Source organism: Podarcis liolepis (genome assembly GCF_965112155.1).
Source record: "Podarcis liolepis genome assembly, chromosome: 3".
Lineage (NCBI taxonomy): Eukaryota > Metazoa > Chordata > Lepidosauria > Squamata > Lacertidae > Podarcis > Podarcis liolepis.
The window spans coordinates 31,046,480-31,069,311 of NC_139557.1; the positions used below are offsets into that span (position 1 = coordinate 31,046,480).

Here is a 22,832-nt window from a genome sequence, read left to right on the forward strand (position 1 = left end):
AGGAGCTCACCCCGTCGCGGGGATTCGAACATAGCAGCACACAAAAGACCACCTCCTCCCTCAAGGCCACAGCAGATTGAAGGGACAAAAGACTACCTCTTCCTCCAAACCTTCTGGCATGTGTCAGAGAAAATTGGGGAGAAGAGGAGGTTGGTGGTAACAAATAATAACTGGCTAGCAATCCAAGCCAACATCTCTGGGCACCCAGGCAATACATTCCCCCCCCCCCCAAGCAATGAAAGCCTATATGTTTGGGAGCAGAACTCTGCTTGTGGTTGTTGGGATCAAACTCAAAATTTCTGAAGTGTTTGTTTGTTTTAGGTTCCAATAGTATTTTTCATGTTTTAAGTTCAGCAAACTTTTCTACACTTGCAAATTCTCTTTCCTTTTTTTGTGGTTTGCTGTGGGGTGAAACCCCTTTTCTCTCTCTTATAGAAGTGAGGCCAAAATCAAACAAACCAGGTTTACATTTCTATCTTTATAATGCAACCTGTAACATACTCTGAAGCTATCAGAAAATAAGTTTGATTGAAATGAAATATTATTCATCCATTTATATTAGAAAAATGGTTATTGCCTTCTCTGTTCATAAAGTAATATGAATCAGTGTATTAAAAACCTAAAGGTACACTTTGAAATAAGTTTTCTAAAGCTTTCTAGAAGTTTTAGGATCACGTAGGTTTGCTTTAACTTGCTTTTCAGCTAACTGTGGTATGGATGCCTTATCCTTTGGCTTATGTTGTAAATAGGACCTTGTGCCCAAAATATTGTTCAAAGCAGTTAAAAGCAGCAATGCTGTGTATTTACAGGGCTAAAGAGGTTCTAGCTTAACTGATAATAGATCTCTTTTTGGTTTTTCCTGTTGTTGTATTTATGTTTTCATTAGGGGTTTCTCAAAAGAGCGAAGAAAGTTCCAGGCTAAAAGAACAACTCAGCATAGTGCTTGGTGCTTTGTGGAGTCCCCCAAGAAGCAGATCAAATTTCTATAGAGGGCAAATGTGCTTTCGTTCTAATGATGACACTTATTTTCGATTTTGTTTTCCAGTCTTGGCCTGCGTATGAAGATGTTCACGAAAAGACGCAGGCCCTTGCTGTATACCTGAAGCTACCTTGTTTTCCAGATATAGCAGAAGGCAGCTTCCTTCATCCGAACATTCTGTGCATGAAGTATATGATGGAAGCCAACTTGCCTGGTAAGGGCATGTGGGGGAGGGATGTGTTTTGTAACACCCAATTTAATGTTCACCCTATTTTTCCCAACGAACAAAAATTATGCATTATCAAGTCCTTTTAAATAGCCTTTACTGTGCTAATGTCGAAAGCACATTCCTAATAATAATAATAATAATAATAATAATAATAATCCATTTATACCCCGCTCATCTGGCTGGGTTTCTCTCCATATGGCAAATTTGGAGTGTTTCATGGACTTCAAGTTGGTAGTAGCATGGGAACTCCTAGGGCTTTATATTTGAAACTTATGGCTGATGCTCTAAGATCTGTCAAACAAAGCCAATGGCTCAAAATTTATGAGTGAGCCAGTGTGGGACAGCGGCTTAAGCACTGAATTCGCAACTGAGAAATACCGGTTCAGATCCCTGCTCAGTGAAGAAGCACAGGACAGGGTTTCCCAAACTCGGGTCTCCAGCTGCTTTTGGACTACAACTCCCATTATCCCTAGCTAGCAGGACCAGTGGTCAGGGATGATCGGAATTGTAGTCCAAAAAACAACTGGGGACTCAAGTTTGGGAAACGCTGGCATAATAGATAACTTGGGAAAGCGACTATCTTTCCGCCGAGCCTACCTCACCTAGTTGTTGTGAGCTCAGTAGACAGAATGTATGCCTCACGGGTGTTGGGTTAAGCTTTCAATTAACTTCTTCCCTGGTACTGTACTAAAATAATTAAAACAAAGTCACACTCTAAACCTTTTTGGTATATGAAATCCTGTTTCTGAATCCACTGGGTATGAAAATAAAACTTGACTAAATATAAGAACGGATCATGTCTGCAAACATGTTACTTTCTTCACTGTCTCTTCTATGTAGCTTCATATAGACACACATTCATCTTCTCTTTATTACAAGAAGGAGTTCAAATACTTAATCACTAGGGCAGCAGCAGAATTAAAGGAAAGTACTAAATGTTTTCCAGACACATCTGCTCGAGTTTTAATAACACAGCATGAAAAAGAAGGTTGTGATCCTCTCTGCTGCTGAGTCATGTTAACAGAACAATTAAAGTCACATAGCTGACCATTTGATTCTACCCAACCACTCTTTGGAGAAAATGAGATTCATATGTAAGAAAAATAAGGTGTTCCTACGTATTGCTGGGTTCCTAATTGTACACACCTATGTCGGTTCACTAAGAAATAAGTCTCATTATGTTCAACGTGACTTCCTCTCAGGTAATCGTGTATAGGATTGTACATTTCATGTCTTCCCTTTAGATTTTATTATTTTCCCTTTTACTATGTATTTTCAATGAAACAGGATTTTTTAGGTGCTTAAGTAAACAGGACTATTGTTCTTAAATCACTTTAAGATATATCACAGAGTTTCCGCTACAATATATGTAATGTTTCCTGTTGAAACATTTTATTTTGGTCATAATTTTTGGAAGCTGTGGTTTGGATCAGAGTTGGATCATTGTCAACTTTTAGTATCCGAACCAGACTTTCTCAACTTTGGGTCTGTAGATGTTGTTAGTCTATAATTCCAATCATTCCTAGCTAGCATGGCCAGTGGTCAGAGATTTTAGTTCAAGAACATCTTGGAAAGACTGGTTTGGATACCAAAAGTTGACAGTGCTCTTAGAATTCCAGATGTAATATTCAGTATTAATTTATTCTTAGACTCTGCATGCTGCTGCAGTAATCATATTCATACTTGCATAACCAGCTGCTTACAGGTGAGAAAGCAGCCTAGAAATATGAATATAAATAAACTAGAATAGGAAGCAGGCTGTGGCATGACCCTTCTCTTATCCAGTGGAAATTCCTCGCTCATTTCAGCATTAATTAGGGCACAGTGCTGTTTGTCCCATTGCTGGTATTAATCATGGTTAGCTTTTAGCCAAGGATTGAACTGTTTTCTTAGTATTAGCTTTGGTTATACCATGATTGATGCTGATGAAGGAGGGAGGGAAATGACACAGCAGGGACGGAATAGGAGCCCTGGACTTACTCAGTCTTAAAACCATGTTTAAGAGAATTGGGACTGCTATGTTATAATGCCAGTCCTGCATGTACCTTTTGAAAATTGCAAAGCACAAATGGATCTGATTGAGGAAGGTTATCCAATCAAAGTTAAACCCTGTAAAGTTCCATTGTCCTTAATGCAGCACAGATTAAAGCAGAAACTTCATGCTCCAACAGAAATTAATAACACTTTGCGCCCTAAATTTGGGTTGGAGCACGTCTTCACGCACAGCAAAAATAAGGTTTAAGCAGTACTGCTACCACAGATCGATAGGTTGCCTTGTATTTTAACATTTCTTCTTTTAAGAAAAGGCACATTTGTACTTCTTTTTTACGCCACTTTAACTGTAGCTACAATCTTCACATTGCTGTACAGGTGTCTTCGAAGACACAAGGAACACAATTTCTTACTTTTCCAGTTTAGCAAGGATGTCATGAATCAACTGCCTCATCAGATTCCAGAGGGGTTGTCACTATACTCTGAAATACCGCCAGCATTCACCTGCCTAAATTGTTGACTACCTTCCATAATCAGAAACAGTTCGTATACCTCACTGGTGACCCCGTTTGAAAGTAAAGCTTTCCCCCACAAACACAATTGTGCACATGTACATTTAAATGACTAAAACATGCTCAACTAATCTACTAGGAATAGAGTAACACTCACACGTCTATTATGAACAATTTTTTTGTACCTTTAAAGACTTGCCAGCCGTGGCAAGACCTGGTGGAGCAGTATTGCGAGCCAAATGGGGAGGCCTGGCTAGCCTTATTAGGTCTGGTTCCCCACCATTGGACTGGATAAATCTCCAAGGTTTGTTCCAACTCTAGTTCTTTGTGTTGGACTTCCATAGCATTTGAAGTTTATCCTCTTCTTAATTCAGATGATATGCACAAGTGGACGTGCAGAGTGGTAAAAAAAACTGGCGTTGGTGAAGTGGACTTCCTGACACTTCGTCCTGAGAATAAATCAGCTCAGAATGTGAAATACGATATTCTTGCCGTAGCTGTGGTAGTCGTGGTGCTGAAAATGCTGTTCTTGCTGGATGACCATTATGAATGGTAAGTATGCGCTGCCGTTATAACAAACGTAAACTTACCGACTTATTGCAGTCCAGGGCCACAAAAATCCTAGACTGCTATTTTTATTACCGCTAAGGACTAGGTCAGTGGTTCTCAAAGGGTGTGGTGCGGCAGGAGAGGATGGCAAGCGTGGCAGGAAGATTCAAGGACAAAGAAATGCTTAAATATTTCAGTGCAGTATAGTATCAAAACATGGTTTTTTTAATTTGCAAAATATGGCTCGATATCTTTTCAAAATGAGAGTATCAAATGGTACTGAGGACAGTCCTAGGTTGTGATCCAGAATCGCCGTTTGAATAGAGTGCTGGAGAATAGCATTGACTGTTCTTCTGCCGTTCTCCAACTCTGACCAGTATGAAAGATCAGAAAAGAGAAAGGCTTCTTTGCGTTGATGAGGAGATGAGAGTTCGTTTGTCTCAAATTAGACCTAATATAAATGACATTACCTGGCAAAAGCAAGCTCACACCTCTCATTGAGTTTGTATAAGGTGCATACATAATTGTTTATAATTATCTTTTGGGAATGATTCATCTTCTTACGTAGCTGCATCGTTTTATACTTTCTGGCTGTCCTGTGATCTTATGATAAAGTAGTCGTGTTCTGTGGTCTGAATTAAGCACTGCTGGGAGTTGTTTCTTTTTGTTTTCCAATGTATTTCTTATCAATGAAGAAAATGGTGTGAGATGAGTAAACTTTAATTATGGAAGTGTGGCCCAGAGAAAAAAAGTTTGAGAATCATTGGAATAAACAAATGGAACACTGAATAAGAGAAATATAACATATTGCTTCCTTAATATTCAATTTGTGTATATTCACATAGCATCTAGAATCCGTTTTGCCATTTCCACCTAAACATTAGGAAGAACTTCCTGACCGTAAGAGCTGTTCGACAGTGGAATTTGCTGCCAAGGAGTGTGGTGGAGTCTCCTTCTTTGGAGGTCTTTAAGCAGAGGCTTGACAACCATATGTCAGGAGTGCTCTGATGGTGTTTCCTGCTTGGCAGGGGGTTGGACTCGATGGCCCTTGTGGTCTCTTCCAACTCTATGATTCTATGATTTCCCTCCTGGTCAGGCAGAATAACTCTGCAGCACAGCTCTGAAAGGGTCTGGTCTTATTTGACATAGCAGTGGTTCAAATGTTACTTATCCCAGTCCAATTTGCTTTAAGCTGTTTTTGATGTCGTATTTTAAATTTTTGGAACCCTATGGCTAAGGAAGGGTAGTAAATCATCCTCATCCTTGTAATGTGGAGGCAGAAAAGGGTGTGTTTCAAGCAGCGAGGGCTGTAACACTTGTGTTGTGTTGATCACATGAGTGTCCATGTCAGTGTTGAAACCCGTCCCCCCCCCACCAGATGACAGTAGATTCTTGTATGAAGATGTTCCATGTAAGTAAAGCCCAATGGTGTCATGACCCTGGGGTCCGACTTCCCCTCTGGGGGATGAGGCCAAGGATTTGGAGAAATAATTGGAGGGTCAGGGTCTATATCCTGCAGAGCTAGCCACGATGGTCCCCAGTTATCCAAGAACTCCAACATAGGAGGAGGCCATTCACATGGGATGAGCAAGGTTTGAACCAGCCCTTACAATTTTCAATTTTTAACCTAAGAGATAAGGCCTTTGGATTCATTAGAGTGGCTCAGATTTTAAATATGCTTGAATAGTTTGAAAAAATGGGGACCATGTTTTCAATTTTAAAAAACCCTCTGAATCTGTTGGATATATTTTCAGGTTACTAGCAGACTATGCCGAAGAGAGAAACAAAAGGAAAGAAGAAGGTACCAAATACTTTAGAAGAAGCTTAGTATAAGTTTTGCATTGCCAACTATATTTTAAGATGCTAGCGTACATGCAAGACAATCGTGGAAGCTCTTTCAGTAGAGTATGTGAATTGAAAAGAAAGTGTAAGTCATACGAATGTATGAAAGAGCTGCCCAAATCTACATGTGAAAAAGGAGCTTTTTATATTTGCATGTGGCTTCCTAGCAATATCTGAATGACTGTAGTCTCTTAATTTTTAGATGCAGAGGTTGCATAGCAAATGATAGAAACTGACAAAGGCTCAGTTTCCAGAAACTCCAGTGCAGATGTAAGATAGCTCATCCTTCAGTTGCTCTAAAGAGATCAGGGACCGGCTGCAGGATCACATTCTTCCTCTCCTCTGTTCCTCTCTGTCCTCTTGCCTGTTGCCCTCACGTTTCCCAGCTGGCTTTAGCCTTCTTTAAACCTAACTAGTTTTCTGTTAACTTGGGTAGATCATTGCTGTATTCCCAACTATGTAGTAACGATGTGGTCAGCAGTAGATCTAGTCCCTCAAATAAGTCTCACAAGATGGTGTAAGGCAGATCCTTTGGTTTGAATCCCTCCTCCCTTTGGAGAACATCCAAGAAGAATTGGATATCTGTTCATACAAATATGCCCTTAAAGCTGGATATCCTAGAATGCTGAAAAACGAATGCAATACTTTTAATCGCAGCTTAACGAGAGTCAGTATAGTGTGGTGTCAGTGTTAGAAACCGAGATATGAAAGCTAAGAGCTAAATGGCACCTTAAATGGCACCTAGGCTAGGGATGCAACAGCCTAATGTCCAGGCACGTTTTTTTATAACAAGAATACAAAGCTGAAAGTGAATGAACTGCAGCTAAAAGATTATGTTCACTTTTCACACTGTCTAGTCCTTCTCCTGCCCACCCCCCTAATATTCTTAAGAGGGTCTCTTCTCCAGTTTTCGGAGAGTAGCTGGAAGTGGGGAGGCAGAAAAAGGTCCTCCTTTTCTTCCGCTCTGCAGTTTTAATCTGAAATCGTAGGCGCAGTACTGTACCCAGAGCTCAGGAACCACTCGCGCTAATGAAATTCCCTGTCTCAAAATGTGCCTAGATCGGTGGGAGTTTCGAACCCTGTAGGGTGTATGTGGAAATTGATGTGGAGCTTTCTTGGTCTTCTCTTATCTTGCGCAGAAATAACGAGGCCACGCTGATTTTAAATTCATGAAAGAAGGATGGAATAAAAGTTAAAACTTAATTCATTCATTTTCACTATAGGCTGTCCAGTGTTTGATATTCGGAAATGGTACCTAGTTGTAAAGAATGCTCTGGATGTGGAGCAGAAGAAATTTAACGAAGGAAGAATCAGGTGTGGTGTTCATAGACGTGACAGTCTCTGATTTGGGTTGGAGAAATTAAAAGGGTATGATAGCAATGGGCAGTACCTGAAGATACAAATTAAAGTGGGTAGACCCATCTGTAATGTCTTAGGAAATCTCTCTTTGTAAATGTTTTTGGTGGGTTTTTCTTTTTACTTCTGATACCATTGCTGACATTTATTTATTTATTTATTTATTTATAGTAAAAGGAATGGGAGGAATATTTTGAGGAATGTATGGGGAAGGCTTCTGTAGAAAGTAGCCTTGGTGGAGAGATGATTAAGCTCTGGTGGGAGGGGTTTTAGCACTACACTGCTATTTCCCCTAAGTAGCCGCAGTGGTATTAATGGAAGATATTTCACTTTTGGCATTTTTGGGGTGAATGGTGAAACCAAACAGGTGATTGTATTCAACTGTTCTATAACAGGTTTAGATCATAGTTAAGGATATGGTTGTTGTGACGATAATCCACCGTGTGTTGTCTTCTCTTTCCTCCACCCCCAAATATTTCTTTTTTCTTTTTCTTTTCTTTTTTTGCATCTTCAGACATTTATGGAGATGTGAGAAGCCACTATTGTTTTTTGTCCACGAAACATATGCTTTCCTCAAGAAAAGACGTAAGTGATTCCCTCTTCCTTTCCTCAAACATGACTCTTCCCCCCTCCCCATAGGTTGAATCCAGTTCTTAAGAACCTGGCCACATCTGAGGCATAGGGAGAAAGGGGACTGGGATTCCCAGTCTGGCAAGGAAGTAGGAACAGAACTACCATCTGCCGTTAAGCCTTACGCGGCTCAAATATGTAATATTGAGCCATTCTCCCAGAAAGCATTTTGGAATATTCTTGAGGCCTTCCTGACTCTGCTTCCTGCGCTGTAAATACGGTAGATTGACAGGTGCACTCTGTGAAAAGAGAGGAACCTGACAAAGACAATGCTAGAGTTCCTTTCTGAAAGAAAGAAAGAAAGAAAGAAAGAAAGAAAGAAAGAAAGAAAGAAAGAAAGAAAGAAAAGGCCGGCAGGCCACACTCCTCTTTTTCCATATGTCAGTTCTTCCCATGTGATGTGTACAGCTGTTGGAAATTATTTAAACTTTCCATTAAAGTTCCTGTCATGAGACACCCAAATTCTTCAAGAAGATGCTACGTTCTGATAATTTTTTTACTATCACCAGAATTACTAATGTTTTTGGAGAATAACTTATATTCAGCATTTGGGTGTGCCTTGTGAAGTTTGCTTCCTTTATAAAAGTCTTCCAGCCTTTCTTTCTTTCTGAAACAGCCTTTAAATTTTTTTGTGGCTCATTGTTACATTTCGCTTTGTACAGAAATGGTAGTGGACCTTCAAAGGCAGTTCCGAACACTGTCTGGTTCTGTTGAACCTTCTGAGAAGCGGAGCCCCTCAAGTTTCCAGCTAAACTGGACTGAGGAAATAGATTGTTTCCACGGGCACAGCCTGGTTGGGATTTTGCAACCAAAAGGCGACACATTAACAACTCTGAACAGAAAGTATTGGTTGTGTACGACTGCACTGTGCAAACGGAAGTAAGTATTTGACACCCCTGTAGAAAATGTGTTAGCATTTGTGAGAAGATGACTTGTAGAATGTGTTGACTTGAATATAATAATACTAATACTAATAATTTGTTATTTATACCCCGCCCATCTGTTACATTTTGCTGCCTTTCAGGTATCCTACATTTTTGCCTTTTTTGTTATTATTCATCACCAGTTTGAAAGAAAGATGCAGTATAATGAACAAGAACATATGGTAGAGGACATTAAAGTTTGCTAAAGTATATTAATCCCAACATCCTTTAATGATAGATTTCTTGTTGAACAATATATGTTATTCTGCCAGTAGGCAGTGTGAGGTGGAAGACATGAGAGAGAGAGAGAGACCTAAAAGATTTGCATACATGCTACTTTATTGCTGGAAGGAGAACAGAATTCATGCATTCAAGTAATGATTCTGGCTGCTGAAAAATTTAATGTGCTGCTTTGTGCCAGTTCTGTAGTGTTAGCGCTTTGAGGCTGTGTTGTGTCGGTGTCAAACCTTTATTTTAAATCAGATTAAAATGGGATCCTGAGTAGTCTTTCCTATGGTCAGTACCACTATCATTCTTGATTGTGGCTACGTCAGATAGAGAGATTGGTTCAGGGTACAATATAGAGTTAGCACTTACAAAAAAACCTTATTGGGTAGTAGACCTAACCACATGAAAAGGTAGCCAGTAGCCTGTGGCTATGTAATAAACCCAGATTACCTCGTTCCTTTCTTTCTTGCATTTCTAAGTGGCCCAGGTGTTGGTCACCTCTGTAGTACGCACTTAAAACTACCAACCTGTAAAGCTTTTAACCATCTTCGATGGTTAAGAGATCAGAAGTAGATTTTAGAATTGTGAACCTCATTTTTGGAAGAAGAACCAAAACGTCTTTTTTGCTTAAAAAGATAAATTATATATACTTCTAACATCCTCTTGTAATTTTCCACATAAGTTAGAACCAAGAGAGACACATTTGGACTCTGGAAACGTTTGTCAAGAGAAACTTCCTTCTCCTAATTGACAGAAGCACGTTTTCCTTACTTAGTTCTTAGTACTGGTTTTAGTCTGGTACTGCTCTTAAACCGATGCCCAGTATATTCCAGGGGCTAGAAAGCTGGAGATAGGTGTTTGTTTCATCTTTTGTATCCTGCTGTTCTATCAGCAAGAATCAAAGTGACTTCCAATGGAATAAGACAGTGTAAAATATCATCTAGGAAAGACTTGTGCAACTGAGCTTCCTTTCTCCTCTCTTCTTCCCTGCAGCCTATCATGCACCCTCAAATATCATGCACCCTAAGAGTCTGCCCCCAGATGCTTGGGTGGCCCTGTGAAGCAAATTTTGGGGTCATGTGGGGAGAGGAGAGGAAGGAGAAGTCCTGTTGTGTAATCAGATTGCTGCTGCATTGGATACAGCCCCTTACTTCTAATTCAGGCACACAAACAGTAGCACTGTGGCTTCTTAAAACCCAAACAGCTTGGAGTCTGCTGTACACACACACACACACAGCTGTTTACGTAAAGCAATCCACTACATAAATCTGGGAGCTCATGATGGTTGGAAGAGCGAAACCAGCAAATTTGCACAAGAGTTATTGAGTGCAGCTTGCCATATGTAGCAAACTCTTTGCCGTTTATATTTTGAGCAGCTCCCACGCCACACATTCCACTGCTTTGTGTGAACAGGGCTTTAGAATGGGTTTCTTTAAAAAGTAAGAATCGGGTTCAAGGTCTTCCGCGTTTGTGAATTCTTTGTACGGCCATGCCTAAGTTTCTGTCTCTTTGAGAGTGAGTCGCCTATCTTTAAAGCAGGGCTCATGAGGCTCATCAGGGTTGTTCACAGAGCAAGCAGAGCAAACACTTACAAAACACTTTGCAGATTACAAGTGCTGTCTATAAATGCTTAGCTGTAGTGGTACAAGAAGAGCTTGAATAATGATAGGATGTGTACCCGTTTTTCTGGATGTTGTAATTTGGAATAAATTTGTGGGCTGTTTTCTATTCCCCCCCCCCCCTTTTCTAGGGCGTGTGGTCATTTGGCATACTTTAAAGAGTCAAATTTTCCTCATTCCTACCAGTTTGTTTTAAATCTGTTCTCCTTCATCCTGCGGGTGAAGCCCTCTCTCATCCATGAAGAAGTCTGCGCAATTGAACATAAACTCTTCTATACAGAACTTCGTAAAAAATCCATACTCTCCAAAGTTTGAAAAGGTGGAAAGCTTTAAAAACCAAAGACTTATCTCAAGAGAGCGAAGACCTTCAGTAAGTGCAATAACCTATGCGGAAAATTCATACTCATTAAGTGAGATTTGCTGACATCATCACATTAAGACAGATGCAGCTGCTCTGCAATTTGTTCGTACTTCAGATGTCACGTTCCTAGTCCAGCTACCACAGTTTGTTGGAGCAGAAACAAATGCCGCATTGGGCTGCTTCATACAAAAATACTTTAAATCAGTTTCTCGTTTGCATCCAGACTGGGAAGCTTTTATTGCAAACCACATTTATTAGTTTGAGAATGCGATGTCTGAATTGGACCTTACAGTTTGTTGCAGGGTGGGTGATAATGTGATCCACTAAACTAAACACTGTTTTCCCCCAGTGATATTGTAAAATTTTCAGGTGTTTTTATACATTTTGAACTTCTTGTTCGCTATTGTAATAACAAAAACATATTGACATATTTTGAAATAAACCTCTCTTTTTTTCAAATGAAGTTGCCATTTAGCTACTTCCTAATGCTGTGATCCTACAATCTGATGGTACCTTACTGGTTTATCAGTGGAGTTGGCTGCTCCATGAGGCAGAGAGCCATCTGCTTCAGGTGGCAAGTTCTGTGTTGCTTAACACTGTATTCCCTCCACACCCCAGTTTAGAATAGGAGGGGAATCCACTTTGATTTTTTTATTTTTAACCTCAGGTGCTAAAATGTATTGATTGGGCTTGCCCCTTTGTGGAATTCCTTTAGTTCTTTGGAGATTTGTAATGGCATAGGAATGTAGCCTAATAGTAGTGAATAAAACAAATTATTGCGTAAATCTCCAGTCCTGTTAACAGTGAGCATCTTACCTTTAATCCAGCCCAATCTTAAGGCCAAGGGACGCAGGTGGCGCTGTGGGTAAAAGCCTCAGCGCCTAGGGCTTGCCGATCGAAAGGTTGGCGGTTCGAATCCCTGCGGCGGGGTGCGCTCCCGTCGTTCGGTCCCAGCGCCTGCCCACCTAGCAGTTCGAAAGCACCCTCGGGTGCAAATAGATAAATAGGGACCGCTTACAAGCGGGAAGGTAAACGGCGTTTCCGTGTGCGGCTCTGGTTCGCCAGAGCAGCGATGTCACGCTGGCCACGTGACCCGGAAGTGTCTTCGGACAGCGCTGGCCCCCGGCCTCTTGAGTGAGATGGGCGCACAACCCCAGAGTCTGGCAAGACTGGCCCGTACGGGCAGGGGTACCTTTACCTTTACCTTTAATCTTAAGGCCAGCTAAGTGTAGTTACAGCTTTGAAAGCCTATGTTCTTTGCCTGTCTGCATCAGCAGTGTGTTGTCTCTAATGCTTCAAAGAAGTAAGGGTCAGTGCACCAATCCTGTTGACCTTTTGACTTCATTGGATGGTTAAAACAATGCTTTGGGTTGTTTTGTGGTTTTTTTGTCTTTTTCACAATAAAAAATGTGATAGACTTGAATGAATGAATAATACAAGTAAATGAGTTTTTGTGTAGCGATACTACCTCTGCATTGATTAGGCACCTGCTATTAATCTAAGCTCCAATTCACCCCTTGGATCTCTTCCCTCTTGCTGTTGCTTGACCTCCATAATACGTGTTAGGATTGACAGTTGTCAATCAGGTTCCACCTTCCAGAATGTTTTAAGTTGTGCAGAGTGAAGAAACGCTGTGGTGCACTGCAGTAGCTAAACTGGACACCTTCATCTGCTCCACCTGCAGTAAAACATGTCTCTCCCATATCGGTCTCTACAGCCACAGCAGGCGCTGTAAGTCTCCAGTGGTTTGACTTTACCCCAGAAGACACACTTTTCCAGTGTCTCCAGAGAAAGGCGGATGCCAACACTCCTCTAAATGCCTAGCACATTTAGGTGCTGTACCTTTAAAGGTGCTATACCTTTAAAACAGCATTACGCCTAGATGGATCAGTCGGCACTTAGTCACTGTAATCATAGCTAACAGGCTTGTGAAGCATAGCAGCGCCTGATCTTTACTGAAATGAAGTTGTGCTGAGCCTGGGACACAAATGCTTTGAGTCCACTCACCATTATGCCGAGGTGCAATTGCATTTCTCAAGCAGACAAATGGGGTTGGATATCCCAAGGGTAGGGTGTGTGTCTCTAAAACAACAGCTTTAACTACCTCGTCTGCTTGTATTTAAGTTGCAGCTCCTCTTCTCTTCAGCAAAAATAAATAAATCAGCATTTTATCTGTAGTCCTTTTTTTAAAAAGAAGGGATGTTTTTTCTTTTATTATGCTCCTTAGCCTAAGGACTTCTCAGCTCTACAAAAAATACTAGATCTTCTTTTGAAAGGGATGATTTTCTCCTTTATTATTCTCCCAAGCCCAAGGATTTCTAAGCTCTACAGAAAATACTGTATCGCCTTTTGTTGCATCTGAGTATCACACAGAGCTAAATAACCAGTGATATGTGATCGCATTAGTAGGAACAGACAAACAGAGAACAATTTTGGTTGCCTTAATATTTAGGTTTTGGGTATTTCTGATTCTATTTTATTCTTGATTTGCACTGCTGTGGTACATATCTAAAGCAACAGCCATGAAGGATGATACTAATAACTAATGTTTTCTGCCAAATGTATTAATCTTAAACATTACACAACCACCTCTCCATTGCACCTTACAATGCTGTGAGTGGCGTGCTACCACTTAAAAGAATCCACCAAAAAGTGTTAAGCATTCATACAGCGCCACAAAAAGAAATGCTGCCATAAAACCTTGACAGACAAAAACAAAAGTATGGATAAAAACCTAAAAAGCAGGAAGTCAGTCTACCAAAATAACCCAACAGGGCAACCTGCAGCAATAAATCCACCATTAAAAACAACATGCAGTATCCATCTAACTTGTTGCATTGATGCAAGGATTTCTGCTTGTTCAATAGAACTCTCCATCCCCATCTTCTGCAGCTGGCACTCTAAATCTGTTCTGGGAGTTCCCCCAACCCTCTGAAGAAAATTCTGGGACGGCTTGAAAAGAAGAGGCAGGAGTTCTGTTGCAGAAACAGGAATCCTTGTGCTGATGGGACAAGTTAGCCCAGTGCAAATAATCATTCAGATGATTGGCTAATCAGTTTAAACAGCTGTAAAAAGCCTGTCTGCATAAAAGGGTTTTTCAAGAGGCGTCAGAAAGTCAAAAGCGAGGGTGCTTGCTGAATCTATGCTGGAAGAGTGTTCCACGAAGCGGGACTGATAAACCAAAATTCATGACTTCTAGTAGAGACCAGTCAGGCCTTTGTTAACATGGGCGGCAACTAACAGCACGCTTCTGGGTGATCTCAGCATATATATCATTGCAGTTTAGTACATGCATTTAGTACAAAGGACAACAGGTTGTAGATTCTTTCAACTGTAGTTCTGGCTTAAAACCAGAAATAATAGTGAATAGTGCTGACAGGTCAACAGGAGTTAACCAACAATTTGCCATTGGATCAAGCTGAAGCCCTTCCAGCATCCAGATCTAACAGTGGCCAATGAGATGCGCCCACAAGTACAGCAGAGCTCTCCCTACCCATGATTCCTTGCAACCTGTCACAGCCCACTGCCTCCAACACCAGATGTAAAGCGTAGCCATAGATAGCCTCACCCTAGCCTTGGTGTTCATCACTGCCTCTTATGGGAATTCCATAGTTTAACTTTGTGCTGCGTGAATAAGTGCTTTCTTTTGTCCTGAATCTGTCAACATTCTTTGGGTGGCCTTGAGTTCTAGTAGTGTAGGAGGAGAACAACTTTCTTCACACCTCTTACTTACCTTTTCTCTAAATTAAAAAGCCCCATATGTTGTAGTCTTCCTTCCCAGGGGAGTTGCTCCATCTTTGATGGAGTGCCAGTGTGGTGTAGTGGTTAAGAGCGGTAGACTCGTAATCTGGTGAACTGGGTTCGGTTCCTCGCTCCTCCACATGCAGCTGCTGGGTGACCTTAGGCCAGTCACACTTCTCTGAAGTCTCTCAGCCTCACTCACCTCACAGAGTGTTTGTTGTGGGGGAGGAAGGGAGAAGGAGAATTTTAGCCGCTTTGAGACTCCTTCGGGTAATGATAAAGCAGGATATCAAATCCAAACTTCTCCTCTTCTTCTTTTCTTTCAGTCACTTTGGTTGCACTTTTCCTGGCTAGGTATGGTACTCTTATTCTAAGTGGAGCCCCACTGGGCCGTGAGTGCAAATCGAGTCTGCCAGGCCACCCAGTTTGCTCCATGTGGGCATCTTTGGCCAGCTAGGCCTCCCTGTTGCTCACCTGATGCCATTAGATGAGTGAACAGAGAATAGGACATCAGATGCAGAACAGGAGCTGAGGAATAAATAGGAACTAAAAGTTTTGCCTAAGGTGTTCTTATCCCAGTAGTCTGCCCAACCATTAGCTGACTTGCTGTTACTCTAGAGCAGGAATAGTGAACCTGTGGGTCTCTGGATGTTGTTGGACTCCAACATCCATCAGCCAACAGTTAGGGTTTATGGGAGTTGTAGGGTATGCTCACATTACCACTTGCTCCAACCTCTGCTAGTTTTTGAAGCCTCATTCACACGACGTTAGCCACAACCTGTATTAATCCTATAGTTTGACAAATTCTGCTGTTATAATGCTTCCATCCTCCCAAGCCAGTTTCAGTCAAACTAAGAAACTTAAGCCCATTCACTTAATGCTTATGAGTGGTATGTACATTCAAGACAGCCATTGCACATGTGCAAATGACAGCATCATGAATAGGAGTTGCAGGGAAAGGGAGGTCACGTAGATCGGGTGACCCCCTCTATGATGTGTGCAACACCATGCAAATGTGGCTTAAAGCACGGGAGTTGTCGGGAGGGGGGAGAACCCCCTTGCTGCGTATTAAGCCACAAACCTGAACATACCCATAGTCTGGCAATATCTGAAAGGCCACACATTCCCCACTCTTGCCTTAGAAATAGAGGTGCGGCAGGCGAAGGGGCCTATGCAAAGAGGAATAAAATAATCAGTGGGCTGAGAAAAGAGCACTTTGAAGAAAAGGAGGGGGTGGGATAGGAAAGAATGACTGCGGTATGTTGGTCCAGAGGAGTGAGTGGAAACTTTGAAAAAGGAGAAAGCTAGAGGGAGGAAGCTGAATTAAGAAAAGAAAACAGTAGAAGAATGTACTTCAGCTGTATTGGTAAAGGTTGTGTTCAGTGTGCCCAAGATCAAAGGATTTGAAACTGTCATCCAGTTTGGTTAGTTGGAATAAAGTAATAAATTAACTACCCAATCTTTTAAGAAAAAGAAACTTTGATTGCTGCTTCTCTAAACTTTGCATGAACCATTGCCCATTTCAAATTATTTGAACCAGCCAGCCAAATCTGTCACTGTAGGTCCCACTCTAGACATTTATATGTCTAAAACAGGCATGTAGATCTTCAGTTCCAGGAGTGTAATGGTGTGAACTGATTTTCTCAAGTGCAGTACAGCCAGAGCAGTTTCGAACTGGCTCCTTAGTTGCTGGTGTCCCAATCACACTCTAGATGCAATGCCGGAGTGTTTCTTCCCTGGAAGCGACTGTGTGAACTCTGTCATTGATGAATCAGTCTGGTCAAAATGCTAGTAATAGGAGCAGCAACTTACTTGGTTTATTTTTATTACGAAATTATAGGGTTTTAATTTTTGAAGGCAAGTCTAAAAATTGCCTTGTTCTTGCTTGCTTCATTCAATCACATTTCCTTTCTCCCCAGAAATAGGTTCTCTCCAACTCCTCCCACAGCCTTTAAGTTACCTGGAAAATACCTCTGCGTAGATAAGCTCCTGTCAATTTCGTTTCTGCATTTGAAATGTGAATAGGTCTTACATCCCTTTTAATGGAGAGGCATGGAAATAGGCCAGTGAATAGGTATCAAAGTTGGTAATTAGCTGAAATGGGAAGCAGATATGGATATAGATAATAGTATCAAAGGAGAGCTTCAGGGAGATTTCTTTAGCAACCTCCCATATGTAATGACCTGAATCTTTAGAAAAGGGCTAACTAAACCTTTGAGTGCCCCATTGACCCATGATTAACCTCTCAGGGGTCACATGTAAAAAGTGACCATAGGCAAAGTATAAAAGTGAGTGTGAATATTTTCTAAATGGACAAGACATGGAGGGAGGAATTGAAGGTCACAAAAAAAGGCTTTTGGCATCGATTTTGACCTTCTAAATTTAACCCCTTGAATTTAATAATGAATCATAAATGATAATGGGCTGTACAAAATCCTAGCCCTACTCATAATAGCACGATTGCCATTAATGAACCCAAGTTAGTCATCTCTGTTAATTTCAACGGTTGTACTCGGAGTCAGACTAGCACTGGATACAACCCAATGATTTTAAAACTGCATAGAATAGCTGATGGGAAAGTCTTTTGGAAGGCTGCCCTAAGGACTGTAGTTCTTGCCACTCTCATTTTTAAATGTTGGCCTGCAACCTCTGGAAGACTGATCATGTGTGAATGCAGCCCTCAGCCCCAAAAAGGTTAGCTACTCCTGGCATCTATCTATCTATCTATCTATCTATCTATCTATCTATCTATCTATCTAATGACGGTCTGTTACACATGAAAGTCTCACGTGTCCATACACATTTTTTACTGTCATCATTTCATTTCCATGCTGCTTTATATTTTTAAGGGGGGAAATCCCAAAGCAGTTTACAGCCTACATCAGAACATTAAATAAAACGATTCAGAGTAAAACATTAATGAACGAAGTCAAGTATACATTCAAAGCAAGATAATGAACAGGATACCGAAATATTATCTTAAAGTTTTCAAAATAAAACATCAGCAAATGAATATAAATGCACATATAAAGTAGCATAATTAGGAAGAGAATAAAATATTGTAAGTATAGAACGTATCTGCTGCTGTTGCTGCCAATCCTGCCAGTCGTGGTTCATGGCAGCTGTGGAAGCTCAGGCTCGATGGTTCTGTACTAAGAGAGAGCCATTCTTGTGCAGATGTGCTTTTGGGGTAGAGATTTCCGGGGGGGGGGCTGGTTTGCACACCACAATAATCCCTAATTTTAAGCAGCGAACAAAACCACAGCCACCCCCCAACAATGAAAACCATGTAGAAAAATGAGGTAGTAAGACAAATGTACATCCGTCCGTAATAAAGATATATGCAGAGATATGTGGTAGCCAATGCAGTGCTGTAACTATAATCATTTCTCCAGACATTTAAATTGGTTAGACAAGATCTGCATAGCAGCCTGTTTCATGCCATGCCAGAAACAATCCAAACTTCAGCTTATTTCTCCTTACCACTTACAGTTTGTTTGAAACAAACCACAATCTGGGTTCATACGACGCAACAAACTTGTTTCTGCCACCTGTATCCCGCAGGGGGGTGAAGCATATTTGCAGCTAAGCCATGGTTTAAAGCAAAAAACCATGCTTTAGCTTGCCAGGCAAACAGGACCAAAGCTCTTAAGTAGAGAGCTTAGGTTCTTCATGATCTTCCACAGCAATACTTTTGGTGACTGTTCACCTGAACGTTCCCCAAACTGCTGTCGAAAGAGATGATTTCTCAGCTGTGGATGAGTCCAACTCAAGCGGCCCGGAAGACACAGCTGCAGGAAATCACATCATGGCCAGGAGTGACTATCTTTGAGACAGATTCTGCCAGCCTGGCCAACACAACCAACCTAGTGTCCACATTCTTGAAGAGTTCACATTTTGACTTGGAGCTCCCCCTTGCCAGTGGTGTAGCGTGGGTTGCCAGTGCCTGGGGCAAGACAAGTATGGCGTCCCCTAACCTGTGACAGCACCGGCATGGCAATTGCAGCCCACCCACCTTCCCAATCGGCCTCTGCCACCCATTTCTCCCTTTCCACATTCAATTCAATGTGGATCGCAGCCACCGGCCAAATAAGAAAAATAATAACTTTTTTTTAAAAAAAACCCAATATAACCAGCGCAACAAAATATGTGCCTTTCACCTGATGGAAGAAGCAGAGGCTTTGGGAGGGGAAAGAGCATGAGAGCACAATGTAACCAGGATGGGTGGCATGTGATGTGCTCCCTGCCTCTTGAGAAAGGCACAAACTGAGGGGGGAGGGTGTGCTATTTTTTCTTTTCAGAATTTTGTGTCCCTGGTAATTTTGTGCCCAGGGCAACCACCCCTCTGGCCCCCTCACGCTATGCCACTGCCCCTTGCGCCCCTGCAAGCAGGCGGAGCTGTTGTCTCATCCATTATAAGCCAATAAACAAAATGCTTTTTACCGCCTCCTCCAAAATATAAGAAGTGTGTTTGATGTGTCAGCTGCTCCTGGGGAAGATTATGAAGCAAGGCATTCTGTGCATGGCAATTGCCAAAGAGCAGCCTATTAACTTCTTCTCCTTCCAAATTATGAAACTTGTAACTGGATCTTATCCATGTTTATTTGAAAGAAAGTCCCACTGATCTCAACGGGGCCTATTCCCATGCCAGCGTGTGGAGGACAGAGTGCATCCCACATTCACCAGTTTATTGGTATAATCATCTGGAAGCAAATAGAGTTGTTGTTAGCAATCATTGTGAATTTCCCAAGAGCAAATTCATGTCTGACTAGGTAATGTGTTTCATACATTCCCTGTCCCCTCCCACCTACATCTATCCATCAATTACCTTTTGTCCGGGGGGGGGGTCTTAATTAAAAAGCTCTGATGTGTTGGATCCAAGCTAAACTCACCCTTCGGGCATGTTGAAGTCAATGGGATGCAGCTCATCGTGGTGAACTTTCCCCATCAATTTCAATGGGATCTACGTGAGATGCCAATCCTGTCTCTGATTTGGGCAAGGTTGAGCTCTGTTGAAGTCAACAGGACTTCTGATTATAAATGTGTATAGCATTGTACAATGAGTCTGGACCCAATCCTGCAATTTAAAAGTGATAAAGGATTAGATACCTAGTCCTACTCCATATGCATTCTTGAATCATCTTCCTCCCCCTCTTGGCAGTAGACCAGGCGCTTTATTCCAGAAGTGGGGACCCTGTGGTCACCCAGAGGTTGTTGGACTCCAATTCCCAGCATGGGCAATAGGCAGGGGATGATGGGAGTTGTAGTCAGCAACCTCCAGAGAGATATGGATTCCCCATCCTGCACTGCATCCTCATCTTTTTACGCCTTGGGAAAAGCAGCCTCTTTTAAGAGCAGAGTTCACTCTTTCCTTAAGCATACTTGGGAATAAATCTGTTTTATTTTTTTCTGCTGTTTTATGTCATTGGAATCTCTGGACTACTGCCTAGGGAGGGAGGAAGTGGATTCGAGAATGCATATGGAGTAGGGCTCAGCGGTATCTATTCTTCTTCTTGTTTTTGTATGGTTTTATACTGCAGCTTTATTGCTTTAGTTTGAATTAGTGATACCTTGTTTTTTCCTTCAGAAAGTATAACCACTTAGATATTTTTGAAATTTTAATGGGTTTATAAATGCTTTTAATGAATTAATTAAATGATCACATGGGGATCCGCTTCCAAGAAAGCTTCACCTTGTCTCATAGGGGGCTGGCCCTGCATGGCATAGTGGTCTTGGCATCCTAGCCTCAAATACAGCAAGACTTAAAAGCAAGGGAAGGTGTTTGTTTTTAAAGCCTTGCTAACTTACTCCTAGTAATTTTGTTTTCAACTGCGCTATTGCTTAAGAACCCTGAGAGTGAAATATATTTTAGTTACATAAATAGCCATATATAAGTTCCAGGCAGGCTTTTGAGGTGATGCCTCATAATGAGTTGGAAAGATGAGGATTGGTTGGTACTAGATCATAAGGCAGATACCCGACAGGTTAGAAAACTGCTGGACTTAATGGATTGGGGTCAGGCCAAGGAGAAGGTAGCAAACGATGTTCCAAAGGGGCCACTCTGTCCAGAATCAACTGCTTTTCCACTTCTTCATTGGATGACTGGCTTCCAAGATCAGGGAATATGAAAGCTGGAGCAAAAGCTACGTTGCACAAGACTGTTTCACCCACAGATATAACTTAAAAAACAAACAAACAGTAATGCACAATTAATGCACACATATCTGTTTCATCATGTGCACACACGGTAGGAATTTGTAATTAGCATGTCCACTTGGCTCAAGGATTTGTTCGAAGTGAGCATTACATCAAGTAGTGGATCACACCACACTTTTCTACTCTTACTGTACCCAATACTAGGTACCTTCCAATTATGCCAATGGTGCCAGTGAGATAGATCACACAGATATGGAGTGATGGTCCTCCCCCCATTCCATATTCATTGCAAAGCTTAGAGCACCAAGTTTATTTTTTATTTTGTTTCACAAAATTTATATACTGCTTGATTGTAGCAAAATAAACACTATATCACATTGCATGTTTGTTTGTTTTTGAACTCCCGCAATCTTCAACCTTTAAAATAAAAAACCTTTGAAAATAAAATAGGTTTGATGTTGTAGAGCAGTGGTTCTCGAAGGGTGTTGCAAGAGGGGATGGCAACTGTGGCAGTTAAGATTCAAGGGCAATCATAAAACATTTAAACATTTCAGTATAATATAGTATAGTATAGTAAAAAAAAATTATTTGCAGAATATGGATGGATATATTTTCTAAATGAGAGCAAGAACATCAAGTGATATGGAGGACAATCCTAGTTGTGTTTTCCAATATATTTCTTATCTCTTAAAAATTTGGTGTGGTGCAAGCAAAATTTTCTTCTTAAAGTGTGACCCAGATAAAAAAGTTTGATACCCACTGTTGTAATAATAATAATAATTTTATTATTTATACCCCACCCATCTTGCTGGGTTTCCCCAGCCACCCTGGGCGACTTACAGAACATATAAAAACATAATAAAATGTCAGAAGTTAAAAACTACTCGAAATAATAATAATTTTGTAGGGTTTAGGTACACTTGTCTGAGAGATGTGAGCTATCTTAAGGAACTTACCATGTGGAAAGGCCAAGGTTTTAAACAAAATCTATAATGGTACACCATGAAGCAAAGAAAAGAGTTCAGGATGGATTTAACAAAACGATGTTTTGGGTTGTGGCAGTGGGTGGAGAAACCCACTATAGAATAAATAGCTTTATACCTATACCTGCCCAGCACTGCAAGGGACAAAATAATTATTACCATTTTTAATTAAATTTGTATCCGTAGATCTCAGGGTGGTACATAAAAATACAATATAAAAACACGAAATATGTGATAAAAGCAAGAACAAGAAACATAATCCATTAAACCTCCATTCCCCCCCCCAAAAAAAATTTTAATTGAAAACTTCATAGTCCCATCCTTTAAGTGGAACTTAATCAAAGAGGGGACATGGGTGTAGCCAAGGGGGGAAGCTGCCCCCTAAATCAATCAAAACCAATACAAATTTGAGGTTCTGCCCCCCCCCCGAAAAGCCTGCCCTCCCCTACCAAAAATCCTGGCTACGCCCATGACGGCCACCCAACCTATCGGCTTGACACTTCTGGGACTAAAAGCACAACGATACTCTCTCGGCTGCCGAGGGTGAAGACACCCAACGTTCCATTTGGAACGCTGCGACACCGCTGGCTCCGCCCCCTGCCCTGCCTCCTCCAATCCGGCGCTCCGCTGGGGCGTTTCTCTGCGGGGTTCCGCCCCGCCCCGAGCCAACCTGTCCCGGCAGCCAATGGGAAGCTGGGCAGGTCCGCGATTCACCTGCGACTCCCGGGAGCC

At 41.4% G+C, this 22,832-nt stretch overlaps 1 protein-coding gene and 1 long non-coding RNA gene across 3 annotated transcripts in view; one reads left to right on the forward strand and one right to left on the reverse strand.

Annotated features, from left to right (window-relative positions):
* Positions 1-11,679, forward strand: part of TAF1B (TATA-box binding protein associated factor, RNA polymerase I subunit B) — a 35,382-nt gene extending 23,703 nt beyond the window's left edge. The window contains exons 9-15 of one of the 2 annotated variants that reach the window (XM_083495617.1): positions 1,046-1,193; positions 4,087-4,264; positions 6,016-6,062; positions 7,327-7,417; positions 7,974-8,044; positions 8,752-8,968; positions 9,114-10,974. In XM_083495617.1, the coding sequence (XP_083351743.1) occupies positions 1,046-1,193; positions 4,087-4,264; positions 6,016-6,062; positions 7,327-7,417; positions 7,974-8,044; positions 8,752-8,968; positions 9,114-9,198 (837 nt within the window). In that variant the 3' untranslated portion in view covers positions 9,199-10,974. The other variant, XM_083495616.1, reaches the window with a different exon arrangement.
* A 6,087-nt stretch (positions 11,680-17,766) lies between these two features.
* LOC310703444 lies at positions 17,767-22,728 on the reverse strand. The gene is made up of 3 exons (XR_014524124.1): positions 22,550-22,728; positions 19,790-20,038; positions 17,767-19,664 (listed from the first exon to the last, which is right to left on the reverse strand). It is a non-coding gene; the product is annotated as an uncharacterized lncRNA (long non-coding RNA).
* Positions 22,729-22,832: the final 104 nt, after the last annotated feature.